The sequence below is a fragment of the Puntigrus tetrazona genome, unplaced genomic scaffold (assembly GCF_018831695.1).
Source record: "Puntigrus tetrazona isolate hp1 unplaced genomic scaffold, ASM1883169v1 S000000746, whole genome shotgun sequence".
Lineage (NCBI taxonomy): Eukaryota > Metazoa > Chordata > Actinopteri > Cypriniformes > Cyprinidae > Puntigrus > Puntigrus tetrazona.
Window position 1 is genome coordinate 2667541 of NW_025048355.1, and position 19960 is coordinate 2687500.

At 41.9% G+C, this 19960-nt stretch overlaps 2 protein-coding genes across 3 annotated transcripts; both read left to right on the forward strand.

Annotated features, from left to right (window-relative positions):
- Nucleotides 1–8321, forward strand: hnrnpr (heterogeneous nuclear ribonucleoprotein R). 2 transcript variants are annotated; one of them, XM_043233046.1, is made up of 12 exons: nucleotides 79–157; nucleotides 1309–1390; nucleotides 1757–1914; nucleotides 2028–2146; nucleotides 2871–2978; nucleotides 3666–3779; nucleotides 3860–4036; nucleotides 5318–5453; nucleotides 5536–5741; nucleotides 5808–5957; nucleotides 6573–6694; nucleotides 7283–8321. In XM_043233046.1, the coding sequence occupies exons 3-12, from the start codon at nucleotides 1761–1763 to the stop codon at nucleotides 7890–7892; spliced, it is 1896 nt and encodes a 631-aa protein (XP_043088981.1). In that variant the 5' UTR covers nucleotides 79–157; nucleotides 1309–1390; nucleotides 1757–1760; the 3' UTR covers nucleotides 7893–8321. The 2 variants fall into 2 exon arrangements, with proteins under 2 accessions (XP_043088980.1, XP_043088981.1); XM_043233045.1 differs by lacking the exon at nucleotides 1309–1390 and having other exon boundaries at nucleotides 1–157.
- A 1381-nt stretch (nucleotides 8322–9702) lies between these two features.
- Nucleotides 9703–16999, forward strand: dnajc8 (DnaJ (Hsp40) homolog, subfamily C, member 8). Its single transcript, XM_043233047.1, has 9 exons — nucleotides 9703–9809; nucleotides 10536–10637; nucleotides 10767–10823; nucleotides 13604–13670; nucleotides 13778–13872; nucleotides 13963–14034; nucleotides 14747–14838; nucleotides 15899–15974; nucleotides 16608–16999. Exons 1-9 carry the CDS (start codon nucleotides 9756–9758, stop codon nucleotides 16728–16730), a joined length of 738 nt encoding a protein of 245 aa, XP_043088982.1. The 5' UTR covers nucleotides 9703–9755; the 3' UTR covers nucleotides 16731–16999.
- Nucleotides 17000–19960: the final 2961 nt, after the last annotated feature.

Sequence of the window (19960 nt, forward strand, 5' to 3'; positions counted from 1 at the left end):
TGCTCGCGGATGCCCGGCCCCGTGCGTGCGCGCGCCCGTGCGGCGTGCGCAGTGACGCAGCCGGTCCGCCGCGCGAGGAAGTGGCGCTGTTGTTTGAGCGACGGGACCGTCTCGCTCTGTCTCGTGGCTCGGTCTGAGGAGGTTTTACCGTGTCTCGGTGAGTTCTGCCGCTCGTAAAGCGCTCCGCAGCGCTCTCTCTATTCCCGCGCGCCGGGACCGCGGACAGAGCGCGCGGCGGCGCTGCTTTTCGCGGGTTTGTCTGTTTGAACTGTGTCTGTCTGCTGCTGTAGGCCGCGCGGCGCGGGAATCTCCGTCTCCCGGTTTGGCGCGTTATAACGGGTTTATTCCGCGAACGGCGGGGGGTGTGGCGGGTAACGGGTGTCACGTGTGAGCTACAGACCGACGACGACCCGTTACAGGCGCTAATGCACACACAGACACGCGCGTTAGCATCGCTGCTGCTAGCCTCATGCGTGAGGGGGGCGGATCACCGACACGAGCGCGCGAGTGTGTGTGTGTGTGTGTGTGTGTGTGTGTGTGTGTGTGTGTGTGTGTGTGTGAGTGAGAGATGATGGTGAGAGAAAGAGAGCGTGTGTGATGAGAGTGAGTGAATGTGTGTGTGTATGAGTGTGTGTGTCTGCCCGCCCTTTATCAGTGTGTATGGGTGGAAGCACGTGTGTTTATGTTGTGTCTGTCTGGCAGCATCCGAGCTTAATGATTCAATGGATACTAACAATGTACAATATGAAATTGCTTGATAAGTATATTAAGGTGTATAATTATGTAGTAATAAATATGTAGCATGAATGTTTCTTTAAAAGATATATACACGCACACAGCGTTTGTTCAATGTTTGTCATTTTCGCATTCATTTATACAGTAAACATTCTATATAAATGTGAAAAATATTATGTATGCATATTTGTATGAAATAGTATTTTATATAGAAGTGTGTGTTTGTTTATATTTTTATTTATATATGTGTGTGTGTGCTGTGTATAGAACATTAATACGCATATACATTTTATCTTAAATTGTGTATTTTAAATATATAACCATAGCTGTGTATATAATACACTTTTATATTAAAATCAGTACACTTCATTATTTTTGTATAATAATAATAATTGTATATATTAGTAAGATATTTTAAAGGTAAGGTAAGTTTGTATTTCTATATTTTGTGTGTGTAGTTTATTACAGGAGGCTGTATAACATATTTCATATATCAGATATTGAACTGAAGTCCGCAAATACATGTTTTTATGAGTGCCCAGTAAATGCGTATTTCATGGTTTGTGCTTGTAGTTCACATACAAAGACGTGAGATCCTCCAGAGGTTCTTCTGACTTCTTGTGAGGTTGTTGGTGTGATAATGAGGGTGTTGTAGGTCAGTGTTTTATTGGCTGTTTTCTCCCACTCTTCCACAGTTTTACACACTCGTTTCTTTTTTTAGCTCCAGAGCGGTGCTGAAACAGGTGTTTCATGACACTTTAATGTGCTTTTTCTCTCAGGCTGATGATACACTGCGTAACATTTTGAGCAATGTTGCTGGGCAACTTTAGAGTTTATGTAAAAAGGTCAAACAGGTGAGACAGAGGACCTCAGACTTATCTAAACTATCCAGAAAAAAAGTTTTCCAGTGTATCATCAGCCTCAGTTTCATACACAACCTGTAGCTGCTTCATGAACTTCTGGAGAAGCCTGGTTTTATGTTATCTGTGATCACATGATCTCCTCTCTGTCTGTGTCTCAGAGTAATGGCTGCTGAGGTGAATGGCAGCTCCAGTCTGCTGAAAGAAGAAGAGGAGCCCATGGATGTGACGGCCACACACTCAGAGAACTACCAGACTCTGCTGGACGCTGGTCTGCCTCAGAAGGTGGCCGAGAGCCTGGACAACATCTTCCAGACGGGTGAGACCACTGGGTCTGTGTTTGAGCACTGGACAGTCTGGAGCCTAACTGCTGCTTCAGTCGAGTCTTGATGGATGAAGTGCGTGTGTGTGTGTGTGTGTGTGTGTGTGCAGGGCTGGTGGCGTACGCAGATCTGGACGAGCGGGCGCTGGACGCGCTGCGAGAGTTTAACGAGGAAGGAGCACTGTCTGTGCTGCAGCAGTTCAAGGAGTCTGACCTTTCACACGTGCAGGTGACACACACACACACACTCTCACTCGGACACTCACTCAGACACACACACACTCACTCAGACACACACACACTCACTCAGACACACACACACTCACTCAGACACACACACACTCACTCAGACACACACACACTCACTCAGACACACACACACACTCAGACACACACACACACTCACTCACACACACACTCACTCAGACACACACACACACTCACTCAGACACACACACACACTCACTCAGACACACACACACTCACTCAGACACACACACACTCACTCAGACACACACACACACACTCACTCAGACACACACACACTCACTCAGACACACACACTCTCACTCAGACACACACACTCTCACTCAGACACACACACTCTCACTCAGACACACACACTCTCACTCACTCGGACACTCACTCAGACACACACACTCTCACTCAGACACACACACACACACACACTCACACTCACACACACACTCATTGGGACACACACACTCTCACAAAAGGTTTTTTTTTAGTTTGTTTTTTTTTTACTTCTCACAGACATTAATGTGAATAAAACTGAATAGTTTGATTTTTTTTTTTTTTTTTTTTTTTTTTTTTTTTGGCAAGCCTTCCTTCTGGGTATTTTTTCAGACTGATGAAAACACGTCTGCGTTCTCCTCGTCTGTTGTTCGTTTAGTCCTGTCTGATGTCATGTTCTTTGCTCTGATTGGTTGCAGAACAAGAGCGCCTTCCTGTGTGGCGTGATGAAGACGTACAGACAGAGAGAAAAGCAGGGCAATAAAGTGCAGGAGTCCACGAAAGGCCCCGACGAGGCCAAGATAAAGGTAGCGCCCTCTTCCTCTTCACTGGAGATCGGTGACTGTTCTGACTCGTTTGTCTTCTGCTTCTTAATGTTAATACATGAACACTGCTGGTATCAGTACATTTAAAAAGAACTACATTAACACCGGTTTAGGATTTTAGAAGATGTTCTGACTCTTCCGGTCGTTCCTGATTTACAGATATGGATCCTTTTATTTAACCTTATCTACACTACACAGGCAACATACACTGAATATACAAGAAACTCTGCTAAAGGTTTTATTAATTATGAAATTGTTTTTATATTTAAGTTCTAGAAATCACACATTTAAAGTCGAATATTACATTATTAATTATTTTATCTAGGTTTTTCCTAAACATTTTAGTTGTTTCTGCTTGTTCGGCTGAAATTTGTGTAAAATAATTTTCGTGAGCTGATTGGTGAGTTTATGTTCACTTAAAAGTCTACCCTGAGGTGAATGTGGAATTATGTGATATTATTTATCTCAAGCGGTGTTTATATTTTTAACATTAAAAGTCAAAATGCTGCATTAAAAAAACTATTTAACGTGTGTTTGAGTAAATCCTCCTTGAAAATATTTTTCCTTGATGTCATACACGGTGTATAGTAATGTACCGACTGAGGTTTTCAGCATTAAGATAGTGTTTGAATCGCTGTGAGACTGAATGTTTGTGCACTTGTTTCTCAGGCTCTGCTGGAGAGGACGGGATACACTCTAGACGTCACCACAGGCCAGAGGAAGTACGGCGGCCCTCCTCCAGAGGAAGTGTTCTCCGGCCCTCAGCCCGGCATCGGCACCGAGGTTAACCGCCAGCCTCTACAGGTTCTGTGAGAGCCAGCGCCGAGCCACGGAGCTCACTGTGTGTGTGTGTGTTCCTGCAGGTGTTTGTGGGGAAGATCCCGCGGGACCTGTACGAGGATGAGCTGGTTCCTCTGTTTGAGAAGGCCGGCTCTATCTGGGATCTGAGGCTGATGATGGATCCTCTCACAGGACAGAACCGAGGATACGCTTTCATCACCTTCTGCAGCAAAGAAGCAGCACAGGAGGCTGTCAAACTGGTGTGTGTGTGTGTCTGTGTGTGTGTGTGTCTCTGTGTGTGTGTGTGTGTCTCTGTGTGTGTGTGTGTGTCTCTGTGTGTGTGTGTGTGTGTGTGTGTGTGTGTCTCTGTGTGTGTGTGTGTGTCTCTGTGTGTGTGTGTGTCTCTGTGTGTGTGTGTGTGTGTCTCTGTGTGTGTGTGTGTGTGTGTGTGTCTGTGTGTGTGTGTGTGTGTGTGTGTGTGTGTGTGTCTGTGTGTGTGTGTGTGTGTGTGTGTGTGTGTGTGTCTGTGTGTGTGTGTGTGTGTGTGTGTCTCTGTGTGTCTCTGTGTGTCTGTGTGTCTCTGTGTGTCTCTGTGTGTGTGTGTGTGTGTGTGTGTGTCTCTGTGTGTGTGTGTGTGTGTGTGTGTGTGTGTGTGTGTCTCTCTGTGTGTGTGTGTGTGTGTGTGTGTCTGTGTGTCTGTGTGTGTGTGTGTGTGTGTGTGTGTGTGTGTGTGTGTGTGTGTGTGTGTGTGTGCTTGCATGCTTACTCATTCTCAAAAATTTCTTTGATAATCATTGACATCAATGAAGGAAAATCAATTCATCATTAGCCTCTTAAACCTAGTGTTATTTTATAAAATGTATATACTAATATTGTTTTATTCATATTTTGAAGGTGCATTTAATGTTTGTCCATATTATCGACGTCATCTTTTGGCATTTCAATAAATATTTAGGTTTTTATTTTATTTCCATGCTGCAAAAATAGTCTTATTTAAATTTTAGTCTTATGACTTGATATATGTAGTCCAAATAACGTAAAAATAAATGCAAAAATATATTTAAAAAATCTTGAATTAAGTTTTTATTTAAGATTTTTTTAAAATATATTTTTGCATTTTATTTTTACGTTATTTGTTCAACGACACCCAGATAATTCATTCAACGATTAATTTTTCCAAACTCATCAGTGATTGGTTGATTTTCCTTTAAAGCAGTGTTTGTGATCTTGTGGTGAAGAATGAATTGTCTTTTCGTTCAGACTAACACAACAGTAAGGTTTTCTCCGGTCTGCGTGCAACAAGTCAGTGGACAATATGTTCATTTTGACTTGTTTTAAACTTAATAATTTGATATTCAAAATTAAAAACAGATGAAAAACATTTAGCAGTTCATTTAGTATTTTCTTTTTTCATGCTTCAACTTTCTTTTAACACAATTTTTTTTTTTAAATCAAAATTTATAATTTGTTTAAAAAGACTGGTTGCATTATAAAATAGCTACTGATTACTTCAAACTATTGCTGCGTGTGTTTGGTATCAGTGTGATAACTACGAGATCCGGTCGGGCAAATATCTGGGCGTCTGCATCTCGGTGGCCAACAACCGTCTGTTCGTCGGCTCCATCCCAAAGAACAAGACCCGCGAGAGTATCCTGGAGGACTTCGGCAAGGTCACAGGTGAGACGAGAGTGTGTCAATGCAGCGCGTCTGTATATGAGTGTGTGTTAATGGTGTGTGTGTGTGTGTGTGTGTGACTCAGAGGGCCTGCAGGAGGTCATTCTCTACACTCAGCCGGACGATAAGAAGAAGAACCGTGGTTTCTGTTTCCTGGAGTACGAGGATCATAAGTCGGCGGCTCAGGCTCGGCGCAGGCTCATGAGTGGGAAGGTCAAGGTGTGGGGGAACCCGGTGACCGTGGAGTGGGCCGACCCGGTGGCCGAGCCCGACCCGGAGGTCATGGCCAAGGTCAGTGTGTGTGTGTGTGTGTGTGTGTGTGTGCGCTGAGGCTCTGACCCTGGACTGGTCCGGCAGGTGAAGGTGCTGTTCGTGAGGAAGCTGGCCACGCCGGTCACCGAGGAGCTGCTGGAGAAGACCTTCTCTCAGTTCGGCAAACTGGAGCGTGTCAAGAAGCTGAAGGACTACGCCTTCGTCCACTTCGAGGAGCGCGACGCCGCCGTCAAGGTAAAACCTCTTCTGTGTCATTAACTACATCACTCTTATTGTACATGCAACCCCCGTTTTGAGCTTGAGCTTAGCAATCACTAAGTAAACAATTAAGATTATGCCAAAGTGTGTGTGTGTATATGTGTATATATATGTATGTGTGTATATATATATATATATATATATATATATATATATATATATATATATATATATACACATACACACACATTGATCATCATATGGCACTACTATAACAAATTAAACTTAACTTTCATTCTTAAGTAATTAAGACACTTTTAAGGTGCTATTATTTTTCAGTTGCATAAAGAGTAGGTATTAACTGGCAAAGGATTATTTATTTCTGTTGCTGTCATGCTTTAGAAAGGGCCCGATGATGTCACTTCCTGTTTCAGTAGGGATAGACGTGATGACGTCAGTGTTTGTGCAGCATGAGTAGATCTGTGCATCATTAGGACATCATAAACAGCCAGGTCTGCATGTACACTTTATAAATCTTCTTCAGCCAAAAGAGGAAAGTCCCTCAGCTGTGTGAACCTGTATTTACTTCATTCTCTTAGGATTTGAGCTCGTGCTGATGTGTGTGTGTGTGGTGTGTGTGTGTGCGTGCAGGCAATGCAGGAGATGAACGGGAAGGAGTTGGGTGGTGAGGAGATCGAAATTGTGTTAGCCAAACCTCCAGATAAGAAGAGGAAAGAACGACAAGCAGCCAGACAAACCAGCAGAAACACAGGGTGAGACGCCTCTCACACACACACACACACACACACAAAGACACAGCCCTGACCCTCTTGCGCATCCCTTTAAATGCTAATGAGCTCTGCTGGCCACGCCCTCACCTTCTGTGGTGTGATGAGCACATTTTTAGGAAAGGAGATTTGCAAAGAACAAAACATACACCTCCTGTAGGTGAGGCTGGATCACGAATGATTTGCGCAAACAGAGACTCATTTAGAAGCATTCCCTTCAGAAACGAAGCTAATCTGCATCTTCAGCGGCTCAGATGTCCGGAGAAAATATGGACAGCTAAGTTTATTATATCCAACAACAACCCAGGGAGGGTCAAAGGTTAAACGCCAGTGTCGGTCAACAGTCGTGGGAGGGGCCCGGGTCTGTGTGATGTCACCCTGCCAAGAATCTTTATTGGAGAAAGAGGTTGTCATTTAAACAGGGTTTCCTCGTCTGATTGTAGTGTGGTTGTGTTCACTCACGTCACTTCAAACTACACACAGAAGTGAATTTTGCCCTCTGTTTTTACTGTTTTTATGAACGAGGACATCTCTGGACTGTTGCTGACAGTGTGTCTGTGTTCACCTGTGCAGGTATGACGACTATTATTACTACCCTCCCCCCCGCATGCCTCCTCCGGGGCGTGGCCGAGGCCGTGGGGGGCGGGGCGGATACGCCTACCCACCCGATTACTACGGTTACGAGGAGTACTACGACGACTACTACGGTTACGATTACCACGACTACAGAGGTGGCTACGACGACCCCTACTACGCCTACGACGACGGCTACTCCATGAGGGGGCGGGGCAGTGGGCGGAGTCGCGGCGCTCCTCCTTTGCCCAGAGCCCGCGCGGCTCCACCCACCCGTGGCAGGGGCGGGTATCCCCCGAGAGGCGGGGCTCCCATGGGCGGAGGGCGGGGCCGCGGTGGCGGGCGGGGCGGGCCCTTCCAGCCCCCCCGGGGCCGCGGCACCAGAGGCGCTCGAGGAAACCGCGGAGGGAACGTGGGCGGGAAGAGGAAGGCAGACGTGTTTAATCAGCCGGACTCCAAACGCCGGCAGACCGCCAACCAGCAAAACTGGGGCTCGCAGCCCATCGCCCAGCAGCCCCTGCAGCAGGGCTCCGAGTACGCCGCCGGATACGGCTACAGCAACGACTCGCTCGAGTTCTCCCAGGACTCCTACGGCCAGCAGTGGAAGTAGCCCCGCAGCCCGCCCTCGTCCTGACAAACTAGACCGTGATTGGCCAGCAGTGTTTGTTTGACTTTTCTATCTTCCAATAGCCCTGTAGATTCTGTCCGTGGCCCCGTCGGGACGTTTGTCTTAAACAGACACAACACTTTTATTCCCACATCCACCTCCTGGTTTTAAACGACACCATGAACATTTTAGTGCTGTCAAACGATTAATCGAAGGCGAATCCCGTGCAAAAGAAACGCTTCAGTCTACATGGTGTTAGTGCTGGGCGACGATTGATCGCATGCGAAAGAAACCTTTTTGTTTATGTAACGTGTGTGTGTGTGTGTGTGTGTGTGTGTGCAGTAAATATTTATGTAAATATGTAAACACTCACATGCTATATTTTGAAAATATTCACTTTATATTCATATAATTTCTATTATATATAAATATTTAATATATAAGCATACTTTTTTAACTAAACAATGCATGTGTGTTCATTTACATATAGATGATAAATATACACCGTGTACACATTTATTTATTATTATTATTATTATTATTATTATTATTAGATCGTTGCCCAGCAGCATGCATGTGTGCTGTGTATATTATTGTGTATAAATACACACATGCGATTATATATTTTGAAAATATTTACATATAATTTATATTATATTTAATATATACATTTTCTTAAATATATGCATGCATGTTTGTGTATTTATATATGCATCATAAATATACACATGCACACACATTTTGTAAACGAAAGCTTTTATTTTGGACGTGATTAATCAGAATGAATCGTTTGACAGCACATGAACATTTTAAAGAAGACACTGATACTTCCGAGCAAAGGTGTGTGTGACACGAGGGACGTTCAATCATGAAATGGCCTTCCAGAAAGATGTCGTCCTTCCTCCGTTCTCTCCGTCTCTCTCTCTCTCTCAGTGCTAGTGGCTTAGGGACTCGCTTGTAAATAACGGCTGTCGACTAGAGCTTCCTTTCAGAGTTTCGTTTTATTTTTTGTCGTTTTTCTTTTTTTGTTTTGCTGAAGTGGAGAAAAGAATCCACGAGAAGGAAAAAAAAAGTTTTGTAGCAGGAGTGCTGTTTAAGTGTCTGTTTAGCATTTCTAGAAGTAGTCGAATTGTGTTTTTTAAAAACTGATATACTGATATTATAACTTGAGATGTTTTTTTCCATTTGGGATTTGCTGGTGAGGGTTTGGTCTGGCTTACCTTAAGAGCTACGGCCCGCTGGTCTGATGTTTGTATTTATAACTTTTATTTTTTGTTTGTTCAGTTTCAATAAAACTCGATCGAGCAACTTCCACTGGTTTCTGCGAGCTTTACGTAGTGCTATAAAAGTGTGTGTGTGTGTGTGTCTCAAGTACAGACTGAACTGAACAAACTACATGAATATAAATTCTTCGTTCATCCCTGATCAGAATATTTTTTGCAGTGTCTGTTAATTATTCTGATTCTTTTCCTTTTATTTTCAGTCACAAATAAACTGCATTATGCAGCAGAAATGTTTAACTACGCACTGAAAAGAAAAAATATTGTTTTTTCTGTGATGTTTCCAGGTCAAGTATCTAATCATCCTTAAATATACATTTAATGGGAAGCAAAATCCCTTTTTTTATTAAATCTCTTTTAAACAAAAGAAATGCCTACATACTAGTGAAGAGGTCTTCTTGATTTTTCCATTGAATGAAATTTATTTATCCGACGCTGTTGACAGATATTAAAATAATTTAGCATCTCAACTGAAGGATGTTTAGATGTTTTCACTGGCCACACATGCCAAAGAAAGACTTAGGCGAGAGTGGAGGACTTTAATTTTGTCGCGTGACGTGACTTCCGCCGACGGTCCGGTAGCAAGATGGCGGCGGGCGGCAGCGGCGGAGATGAAGCGTTTCAGACCTTCTACACAGAGGTTAGACTGAAAACAACACACTCGTACACACACACAGACTCCGACACAAACCAAAGCGAGTAAAGACACGAGCACACGCGGGCGGTGTTTCAAACACACTGAGCCCTACATAGACAGCACTACAGTCGCTCACTACAGTTGATACCGATAGCTCTGCTGTTATAAATTATGTTATGTTTACCTCGTGATTGTTTTTGAACGCGTTTTCGTCTCTTAACACCCTCAGCACGATAATAAACGTGTGTTTACGCAGATGAAGTGATGAACCATGGTTTTATTGTAGTATAATAGTAGTAACCATGTTTTTGGTGTATTGATTATCATTTGTTTAACCACAGTTTTGCTACAAACACCGGGGTTAATCTATGATCAGTGTATCAAAACCATGGCCAATATAGTTTAACTATAGCCACTGTGTTTTTGGCTTTATTTGTAGTTAAAACTATGGTTGTATGAGGTGATTCTTGTGAAAACAATGTCTTTCAACATTGATGATAATCCGAAATGATTCTCAAACAGTAAATGGGTATATTATTCTGATTTCTGAAGATCATGTGACACTGAAGACTGGAGAAATGATGCTGAAAATACACAGAAATAAATTACATTCACAGAGAAAACAGCTGTTAAATTATAATAATATTCAGCCATTCTAACAATGTTTTTGACACACAAATGCAGTTTTGCTGAGCAGAAGAGACTCTGTGGTTGTGTCTCAATCCTCAGGTGAAGCAGATCGAGAAGAGAGACTCAGTGCTGACGTCCAAACAACAGATCGATAGGTTACTACGACCGGGAGCGTCATACTTCAACCTCAACCCCTTTGAGGTGCGTTTGTGGCTTAATCACGTGTTCTTATGAAAACACCCACAGACGTGACTACTTGACAATATGTTTTATTTATTGCATTTTATTTTCTGTCACGGATGGGGTTTTGGTTCCTTGCCGTTGTCTCAGGTTCTTCAGATTGATCCTGAAGCCACAGACGAGGAGCTGAAGAAGCGTTTTAGACAGGTAGATCTCTCTCTCTCTGTCTCTCTCTCTGTCTCTCTCTCTCTCTCTCTCTCTCTCTCTGTCTCTCTCTCTGTCTCTCTCTCTGTCTCTCTCTCTGTCTCTCTCTCTGTCTCTCTCTCTGTCTCTCTCTCTCTCTCTCTCTCTCTCTCTCTCTCTCTCTCTCTCTCTCTCTCTCTCTCTCTCTCTCTCTCTCTCTCTCTCTCTCTCTCTCTCTCTCTCTCTCTCTCTCTCTCTCTCTCTCTCTCTGGCTCAGAAAGACCCAGTGTTTCACGCCTTTCTCTCTCTCACACACACTCTTTCTTGCACACTCTTTCTCACACTTGCACATACTCTCTCTCACACACACTTTCTCCCACACACTCTTTCTCACTCTCCCTCACTCTCTCCCACACACTCTTTCTCACTCTCCCTCACTCTCTCTCACACACTTTCTTTCTCACTCTCTCTCGCACTCACTCTCACACATTTTCACACTCACTCTCACACTCTGTCACGCGCTCACTCTCTCGCGCACTCAATCTCTTTTTTGCAGACTCTTTCTTGCGCGCTCACTCACTCTCTCGCGCGCTCACTCACTCTCTCGCGAGCTTACTCACTCTCTCGCGCGCTCACTCTCTCGCGAGCTTACTCACTCTCTCGCACTCTCACACAATCACACTCTCTCGCACACTCACTCTCACACACTCGCTCTCTCACACACTCACACTCTCTCACACAATCACACTCTCTCACTCTCGCACACTCTCTCCCACACACTCTTTCTCACACACTTTCTCTCTCTCACTCTTTCTCACTCTCACACAATCACACTCACTCACACAATCACACTCTCTCACACACTCTTTCTCACTCTCACACACTCTCTCCCACACATTCACTCTCACCCTCTCACTCACACACTCTCACATTTTCTCCCACACACTCGCTCTCTCAATCTCTCTCACACTCACTCTCTCCCACACACTCCTTCTCACACTCCTTCTCACACTCTCACTCACACTCTTTCTTTACACTTACTCTCACACTTACTATCTCCCACACACTCTTTCTCACACTCTCTCTCACAATCACACTCTCACACACTCACTCTCTCCCACACACTCTTTCTCACACTCTCACACACTATCACTCTTTCTCACTCTCACTCTTTCTCACTCACACAATCACACACTCACTCTCACACTCTCTCACTCACTCACACTAGCTCTTTCTCGCACTCACACACTCAATCTCTCTCACACTCTCACTCTTTCTCACACATTCACTCTCACACTCGCTCTCTCACACTCACTCTTTCTCACACATTCACTCACACTCGCTCTCTCACTCTCACACACACTCTCACTTTCTCGTACTCGCTCACTTTCGTTCCCACACACTCTCTCTCAAACTCACTCTCTTTCTCACACAATCACTCTCACACACTTTCTCACACTTACTCACTCTCACACACTCACTCTCACACTCTCTCGCGCGCTCACTCACTCTCTCGCGCGCTCAATCACTATCACACTCGCTCTCACACTCAATCTCACTCACTTTCACACACTCTCACACACTCGCTCTCTCACACAATCGCTCTCTCACACTCAATCTCACACAATCACACTCTCTCACTCTCGCACACTCTCTCCCACACACTCTTTCTCACACACTCTATCACACTTTCTCTCTCTCACTCTCTCACTCTCACACAATCACACTCACTCACACAATCACACTCTCTCTCACACACTCTTTCTCACTCTCACACACTCTCTCCCACACATTCACTCTCACACTCTCTCCCACACACTCTCACATTTTCTCCCACACACTCTCACATTTTCTCCCACACACTCTTTCTCACCCTCTCACTCACACACTTTCTCACACTTTCACTCACACATTCGCTCTCTCAATCTCTCACACTCACTCTCTCCCACACACTCCTTCTCACACTCTCACTCACACTCTTTCTTTACACTTACTCTCACACTTACTATCTCCCACACACTCTTTCTCACACTCTCACAATCACACTCTCACACACTCACTCTCTCCCACACACTCTTTCTCACACTCTCTCACACACTCTATCACACTTTCTCACTCTCACTCTCTCACTCACACAATCACACACTCACTCTCACACTCTTTCTCACTCACTCACACTCGCTCTTTCTCGCACTCACACACTCAATCTCTCACACTCTCACTCTTTCTCACACATTCACTCTCACACTCGCTCTCTCACACTCTCACTCTTTCTCACACATTCACACACTCTCACTTTCTCGTACTCGCTCACTTTCGTTCCCACACACTCTCTCAGACAAACTCACTCTCTTTCTCACACAATCACTCTCTCTCACTCTCACACATTCACTCTCACACTCGCTCTCACACATTCACTCTCACACATTCTCGCACTCTTGCACTCGATCACTCTTTCTCACACACTCTCTCACTCTCTCACACTCACTCTCTCAATCTCACACTCAGACACTTTCAAACTTTCTTGCACTGGCTCACTTGCACTCATTCCAACTCACTCTTTCTCGTACTCGCTCACTTTCGTTCCCACAAACTCACTCTCTCAGACACACTCACTCTGTCAGAGTGTGTGAGTGATTGCGTGAGAAAGAGAGTGAGAGTGTCTCTCACACACTCTCTGTCACACTCTCTCTCACACACTCACTCTCACTCACCTAACCCTAACTCTTCTCTCTCGCTATCACTCACTCTCTTACACACTCTCGCTCTCACACTCTCACTCTGTCTCTCTCTCTCTCTCTCAGCTGTCCATCCTTGTCCATCCAGACAAGAATCAGGATGATGCAGATCGAGCCCAGCAGGCCTTTGAAGGTAAACTGTAAACATTGCAGCTCATGGTGTATTGGATCCTCTTGACTGTGTAAAGCTGAGTGTGTGTGTGTGTGTGTGTGTGTGTGTGTGTGTGTGTGTGTGTGCAGCGGTGGATAAGGCCTACAAGATGTTGCTGGAGCCGGAGCATAAAAAGAAGGCACTGGATGTGATCCAAGCAGGGAAGGAGTACGTGGAGCACATGGTGAGCCGCTGGTCATCTACACACACACACACACGTATGTACATTCTACATTCTATACCAAACACGTGACTGAACTCTGACCTCACACAGATGATCCAAAAGAAGAAGCAGCTAAAGAAGGACGGAAAGTCCACAGTGGTGGAGGAAGACGACCCTGAAATGGTACGTTTACATCATGTGATGAGTGTTTGATGTGTTTCTGTTGTGACAATCACTTTGATCGTCAATAGTTTGATATGTCATTGTACTCTTCTACATTATACTGTACAGTGCTTTGATGCAACCTGTGTTGTTAAAAGCGCTATATAAATAAAAATGATTGATTGATTGATTGATATGTGTATCGTTGCATGCATTTTATTTTTTTTAATTCATGGTCAGTGATCAGTGTGTTAATCAGATATATTCATCATGCAGGTCAAAACATGAATTATTTCAAACATTTAATGTACTCTGATATAATGTTTTTATTGCATATTTAGTATTTGTAGGGTAAATGCTATTTATGGAACAGTTGTTATTTATTTAACCACTTTTTAAGCTTTGGTCACAGACTGAAGTTTGGTCTGTTCTTAAAGAAAACACTTGGCACTGAAAACAATAGAGAGAAATAATATTGTATGTAAAATATATGTACAAAGCATGGTTGTTTTAAAATACATGAAAATAGATTTTTCATTGTAGATTTATGGCTTTGATTTGATGATATAAAAATGAGCTTTCTAAGAGATTTTCATACCAAAGGTTTCCACTAGATGGAGTTCATCTCTCACTCATCTGCAGGGCATCAGTTCTGACCTCCGCTGACACACTGACCACTGAAACTTTCTGAGTTACATCCATTGTGTGTGTGTGTGTGTGTGTGTGTGTGAAGTTCCGGCAGGCCGTTTATAAACAGACCATGAAGCTCTTTGCGGAGCTGGAGATCAAGAGGAAAGAACGAGAAGCTAAGGAGATGCATGAACGGTAAACACACACACACACACACACACACACACACACACACACACACAAACAAATACATGCACACTACTCAAACACCTCACACACATACACACACGCACAGCATGGGATTTGATTTCCAGTAATTTCCAGGTCTGGAAAAATGTGTAAAGACTTTGTTCCCATTTATTTTCCTAATAACAGAAGATTAAGAATTGAACTGAATTAAGTTCATCATACAGGAAGTGTGTTTTCTTGGCATGTCTTTTTCGTGATAGAAAATAATCATTTTTAGTCAATATTGCACAACCCTACACTGAATTAATTAAGTGATTTTATGGATAATAATTAGACGTGTTAGAGTGTGTTGTGCTGTATCTTAAGGACTGCTGTACTTATGACTCCTGAAGTTTGAGATTTTCTTCATCTTGTGGGTACTGGTCAGTTCACACTGATAAAAATTAAACTTTTCCAACAGATTTTACATTTTGAAGCAGTTTTTTTTTCTAAAAGTGTCCATAAATTTGCTAGATGTACTAAATAATTGTATAATAAAAGAAAACCACCTGTAGGTGGCAGTAAGTTATTGTAAATAAGTGATTCGTTGTGACTGAACCAAATCATTTAAACAGTTGATTCATTCAGGAACGAAACAGTCCTGCTGTGTTTGGATTTTTTTTGTTTGGTTTTGTTGAAATTTTGGGTTTATTCTCATGATAATCTCAGCACCATATAATATAGCTTTGAGATCCTCTACAGTAAAAAAAAGATTGTCAAAGAAAGCCATAATGTATTAGTTCATGTGCATCCCTGCTCTCACTTTATTTACAGTAACGTTTAAAGCAAATGGTTTATATAAAACTAGTCACATCGAGAAAATCGTAATAAACCCTGAAAAAATACATGTTTACAGATGACTGTACTATATAACAAATATTAAGCTGAAAATAATGCTGTGTATTAGCCACCAGTAAAACCATTTACAGTAAACCTACAGATAGTTTTGGACATTTGAGTCTAGAAAAGTATGGAGCTTTGAAATGAAAACATGAATAAAGTGTGACCGAATATCTTCTGATTACAGGAAGAGACAGAGAGAAGAAGAGATCGAGACTCAGGAGCGCGCCAAGAGAGAAAGAGAGTGGCAGAAGAACTTCGAGGTGTGTGTGTGTGTGTGTGTGTGACGGAGAGTGAGTGTGTGTGGAGAGAGAGAGTGTGTGTGTGTGACGGAGAGAGAGTGTGTGTGACGGAGAGAGAGTGTGTGTGTGTGTGTGTGAGAGAGAGTGTGTGTGTGTGTGACGGAGAGAGAGTGTGTGTGTGTGACGGAGAGAGAGTGTGTGTGACGGAGAGAGAGTGTGTGTGACGGAGAGAGAGTGTGTGTGTGTGTGTGACGGAGAGAGAGTGTGTGTGTGTGACGGAGAGAGAGTGTGTGTGTGTGACGGAGAGAGAGAGTGTGTGTGTGTGTGGAGAGAGTGTGTGTGTGTGACGGAGAGAGAGTGTGTGTGTGTGTGTGACGGAGAGAGAGTGTGTGTGTGTGACCGAGGGAGAGTGTGTGTGTGTGTGTGACGGAGGGAGAGTGTGTGTGTGACGGAGAGAGAGTGTGTGTGTGTGACGGAGAGTGAGTGTGTGTGACGGAGAGAGTGTGTGTGTGTGTGTGTGTGTGTGTGTGACGGAGAGAGAGAAAAGAACTTCGAGGAGAAAGTGTGTGAGAAGAACTTTGAGGAGTATGAAATGCCCGAGTCTCATCACCTGTGTGTGTGTGTGTGTGTGTGTGTGTGTGTGTGTGTCCTCAGGAGACACGTGATGGACGTGTGGACAGCTGGAGGAGTTTCCAGGCTAAAGGAAAGACTAAGAAAGAAAAGAAGAACCGCACGTTCCTCAAACCGCCCAAAGTCAAGATGGAGCAGCGCGAGTGAGACGTTCTCGAGACATTCTTGAGACTCTGTACAGATGATGAAGATCCTGAGCCTCAGTCCTCGTGTCCATTAACAGAGACCTTTCTTCAGCTCTGATTCCTCATACCCTGGGTTCCTTCTGCAAATAAACATCTGTTTGTAGATATTTCGTTCTAGTTTTTATATTGTACACAGTTACACCTTTGTTTTTGTCTGATGTATGAGTTTCATGTTATTCAGCTGTTTGTTTGTGAGAGGAAGAATTTTAATATTAAATGGATGAATCTGAAGTTGTCGCTTCCTCTGTGTTTTAGTTTCATTGAGATACTAATACAATTTGTATTAATATAAAAAAAACATCCTAAATGTAATTTCTTGAATATGTGTGTGTTTGAACATATGAACAGAAAGAGTGCCTTCGTCTGAATCATTAATGATCTTGAGTTTGAATGGTTTCAGCGCTCATCTATAGACGACTCCTAATTAATGTCGTTAATATATAAAATATCACCATAAATCATAATTTAGAGTGAGCTGCAAGAACTGCTTACATTTTCATAAACGAGGCCCCTGGGCACCAAAAACCAGAGAAGGGGACCGTTCCAGGCAACCTCTCATAAACATGACAAAAAACACAACACTACTATACATGTTTAACATATTTACATTTTAAAGTTGCACGCATCATAACTACATAGGTAATTGTCAATTTGTATTATTGTTATAATAATTGTATTTGTTATTCCTATATAAATAAAGGTGACTTTATCTAAATTACAATTTCTGGGGAAATATATATATATATATATATATATATATATATATATATAAACAAAAAACATTTTGTGATGATGGACAGGAGGTCACAGACTGGAACCAGAACAAATATCTGGAAAGTAACTGAATCTTAAACGCCCCAAACACAAAACACAAACCCGGCTCTCAGCCAATCAGAGCACGTGATGCTGACGTCGTCCTGCAGGGGGCGCTGTTGAACCGAGCTCTGAATCACTGATGAGGTCTGAGACTAATTACCCTCACTACACACAATCAGTTCATCAAGACAAAGACACGATTGTTCTTCATCATCCTCAGACACTGTGCCCTCGCTCTCTTTTAATGAGCGCACAGATTACATTTTAACATTATATCAACATACAAGACCTTTTAGAAATATTAGACGTTTTAAGGATGTGATTTACATCCTTTGGTATCCAGCATCAACACATCCAGCATTTATTTAAAAGTGACCGAGATCACCATAAACATAAACTAGAGCAGAACACGGCAGTAGAGGAGCATCTTGAGCTGAAGATCACGAGAAGATCATGAGAAGATCATGAGAAGATCACGAGAAGATCATTCCAGAGGAGCAGAGGTGAAGACGTCAGACTGGACTGCTCAAGAACCAGCTTTAGTGAAGGTTATTTAAATTAAACATTTTATTCTGTCTAATGTTGCCTCTTGAAAAAAAGTTTTGATTAAAGTTTTCTAAAACATTTTTGAACAAAAAAATTAGAAATACGAGATAAAAGATGAGATGATATAGACAAGAGAAGAGAGAATTGTTCAATCACCTAAAACATTTTCTGATGAAATTTGTGGAACATTACAGGGGTATGGATTATGAATATGAATATGAATTAAATATATAAGAAAAATATATCTGAAGAGTTTTTCCTTTTTTTTTTTTGCAAAATGACAAGATTTTCTGGAGATTAAAAAAACAAGGTAGCTTAATGAAAATCTATGAAAACAGTATTAAACCTGAATTTGTTAACACTGTGTAATAAGTAATAAACAAAAAAGTGAATGCATAAAAGTAAAAGTTATTATATATATATATATATATATATATATATATATATATATATATATATATATATATATATATATATATATATATATTAAATTACATTTAAATACATTAATAATAATATTAGGTAAGGTGAAGGTTATCAGAGTAATGATGTACTTAAACATGAAGTAAAGTGTAACTAAGTTGAGGAACAGCTGGTGATTACAGTAATGATCTACATGTCACACAGAAACTTCAACTAAAGTACAATCTGACACACTTTAGTTGAAGTAGCTCACGTCTGTAATATTCTATAATGCCTGTTAAATCTATATAATTACAAACTGTTCCATTACTTAGTTACATGGTAAGTACAATTTGTTTTATGTAAATTCAGTGGCTACTAAACACTTACTAGATAATTATTCTGTATTATGGACAAATAATATAAAATAAAGTGTTATCAAGAAAATAGAAATTTTCTGAAGAAAAATGTTTTTGAAGAAAAAAATTAAGCAAAAAAAGCAAAGGGTTTTTTAAACATAGAAAAACATTTTGTAAAAAAATTCTGAGAAAAAAAAAGTACAAGAAAAAAATGAGAGAACTTCTGTATTTTTCTCTCTCCAAAGATATTTTTTCTAAGTGGTCATGCATTATTATCCTTTTTTGTTTTCTTGTGATCAAACAATTGTCTTATGTTCAGAGAAAGGAACTGTTAATAAATATAACACTCGACTGCGGGCGCCAGATCCTTTTCCTATCTAGCACCTAAACTCTGGAACAATCTCCCTAACTCTGTTCGGGAGGCAGACACACTCTGCCAGTTTAAATCTAGATAAAGTCATTTACACTATCTGACACAGCTGTGTTTAAAACTGAACAGGAAGTTAAGTGCTGGGCGTCCGGTCAGAGGAGAACTGACCCCAACTGAGTCTGGTTTCTCCCAAGGTTTTTTTTTCTCCATTCTGTATGGATGGGGTTTTGTTTCCTTGCCGCTGTCGCCTCTGGCTTGCTTGGTTGGGGACACTTAACTTCTAGTGACTATTGTTGAATTGACTACAGAGACCGTCTCTGCATTTAATAAGAAATTGTAGATCGAAGTTATAGAAGTAATAATAGAAGTTATTACTAGAAAATTAAATGTAAAAAAATAATTAGACAATTTATTTAGAATAAAAAAAGGCTTTCTCAATAAATTTTTGAAGAGAAAAATATTTCTGGCAAGCAAAAAAAAAAAATTAAATTAGGTTTTTTTTTTTTTTTTAGAGGCGATAGAAGTATGTGTGAGTGAGTGAGAGAGAGAGAGTGTGTGTGTGAGTGTGTGTGTGTGTGTGTGTGTGTGTGTGTGTGTGTGTGTGTGTGTGTGTGTGTGTGTGTGTGTGTGTGTGTGTGTGTGTGTGTGTGTGTGTGTGTGTGTGTGTGTGTGTGTGTGTGTGTGTGTGTGTGTGTGTGT

What these genes read in the sequence shown, in the direction of transcription:
- hnrnpr (XM_043233045.1), top strand. Translation starts at nt 1,761, where the DNA reads ATGGCTGCTGAGGTGAATGGCAGCTCCAGTCTGCTGAAAGAAGAAGAG. An exon ending in CTGACCTTTCACACGTGCAG is followed by an intron (nt 2,147 to 2,870) that starts GTGACACACACA and finishes GATTGGTTGCAG; the next exon opens with AACAAGAGCGCCTTCCTGTG. An exon ending in GGACTTCGGCAAGGTCACAG is followed by an intron (nt 5,454 to 5,535) that starts GTGAGACGAGAG and finishes TGTGTGACTCAG; the next exon opens with AGGGCCTGCAGGAGGTCATT.
- dnajc8 (XM_043233047.1), top strand. Translation starts at nt 9,756, where the DNA reads ATGGCGGCGGGCGGCAGCGGCGGAGATGAAGCGTTTCAGACCTTCTAC. An exon ending in TTCAGACCTTCTACACAGAG is followed by an intron (nt 9,810 to 10,535) that starts GTTAGACTGAAA and finishes CTCAATCCTCAG; the next exon opens with GTGAAGCAGATCGAGAAGAG. An exon ending in AGGAGTACGTGGAGCACATG is followed by an intron (nt 13,873 to 13,962) that starts GTGAGCCGCTGG and finishes GACCTCACACAG; the next exon opens with ATGATCCAAAAGAAGAAGCA.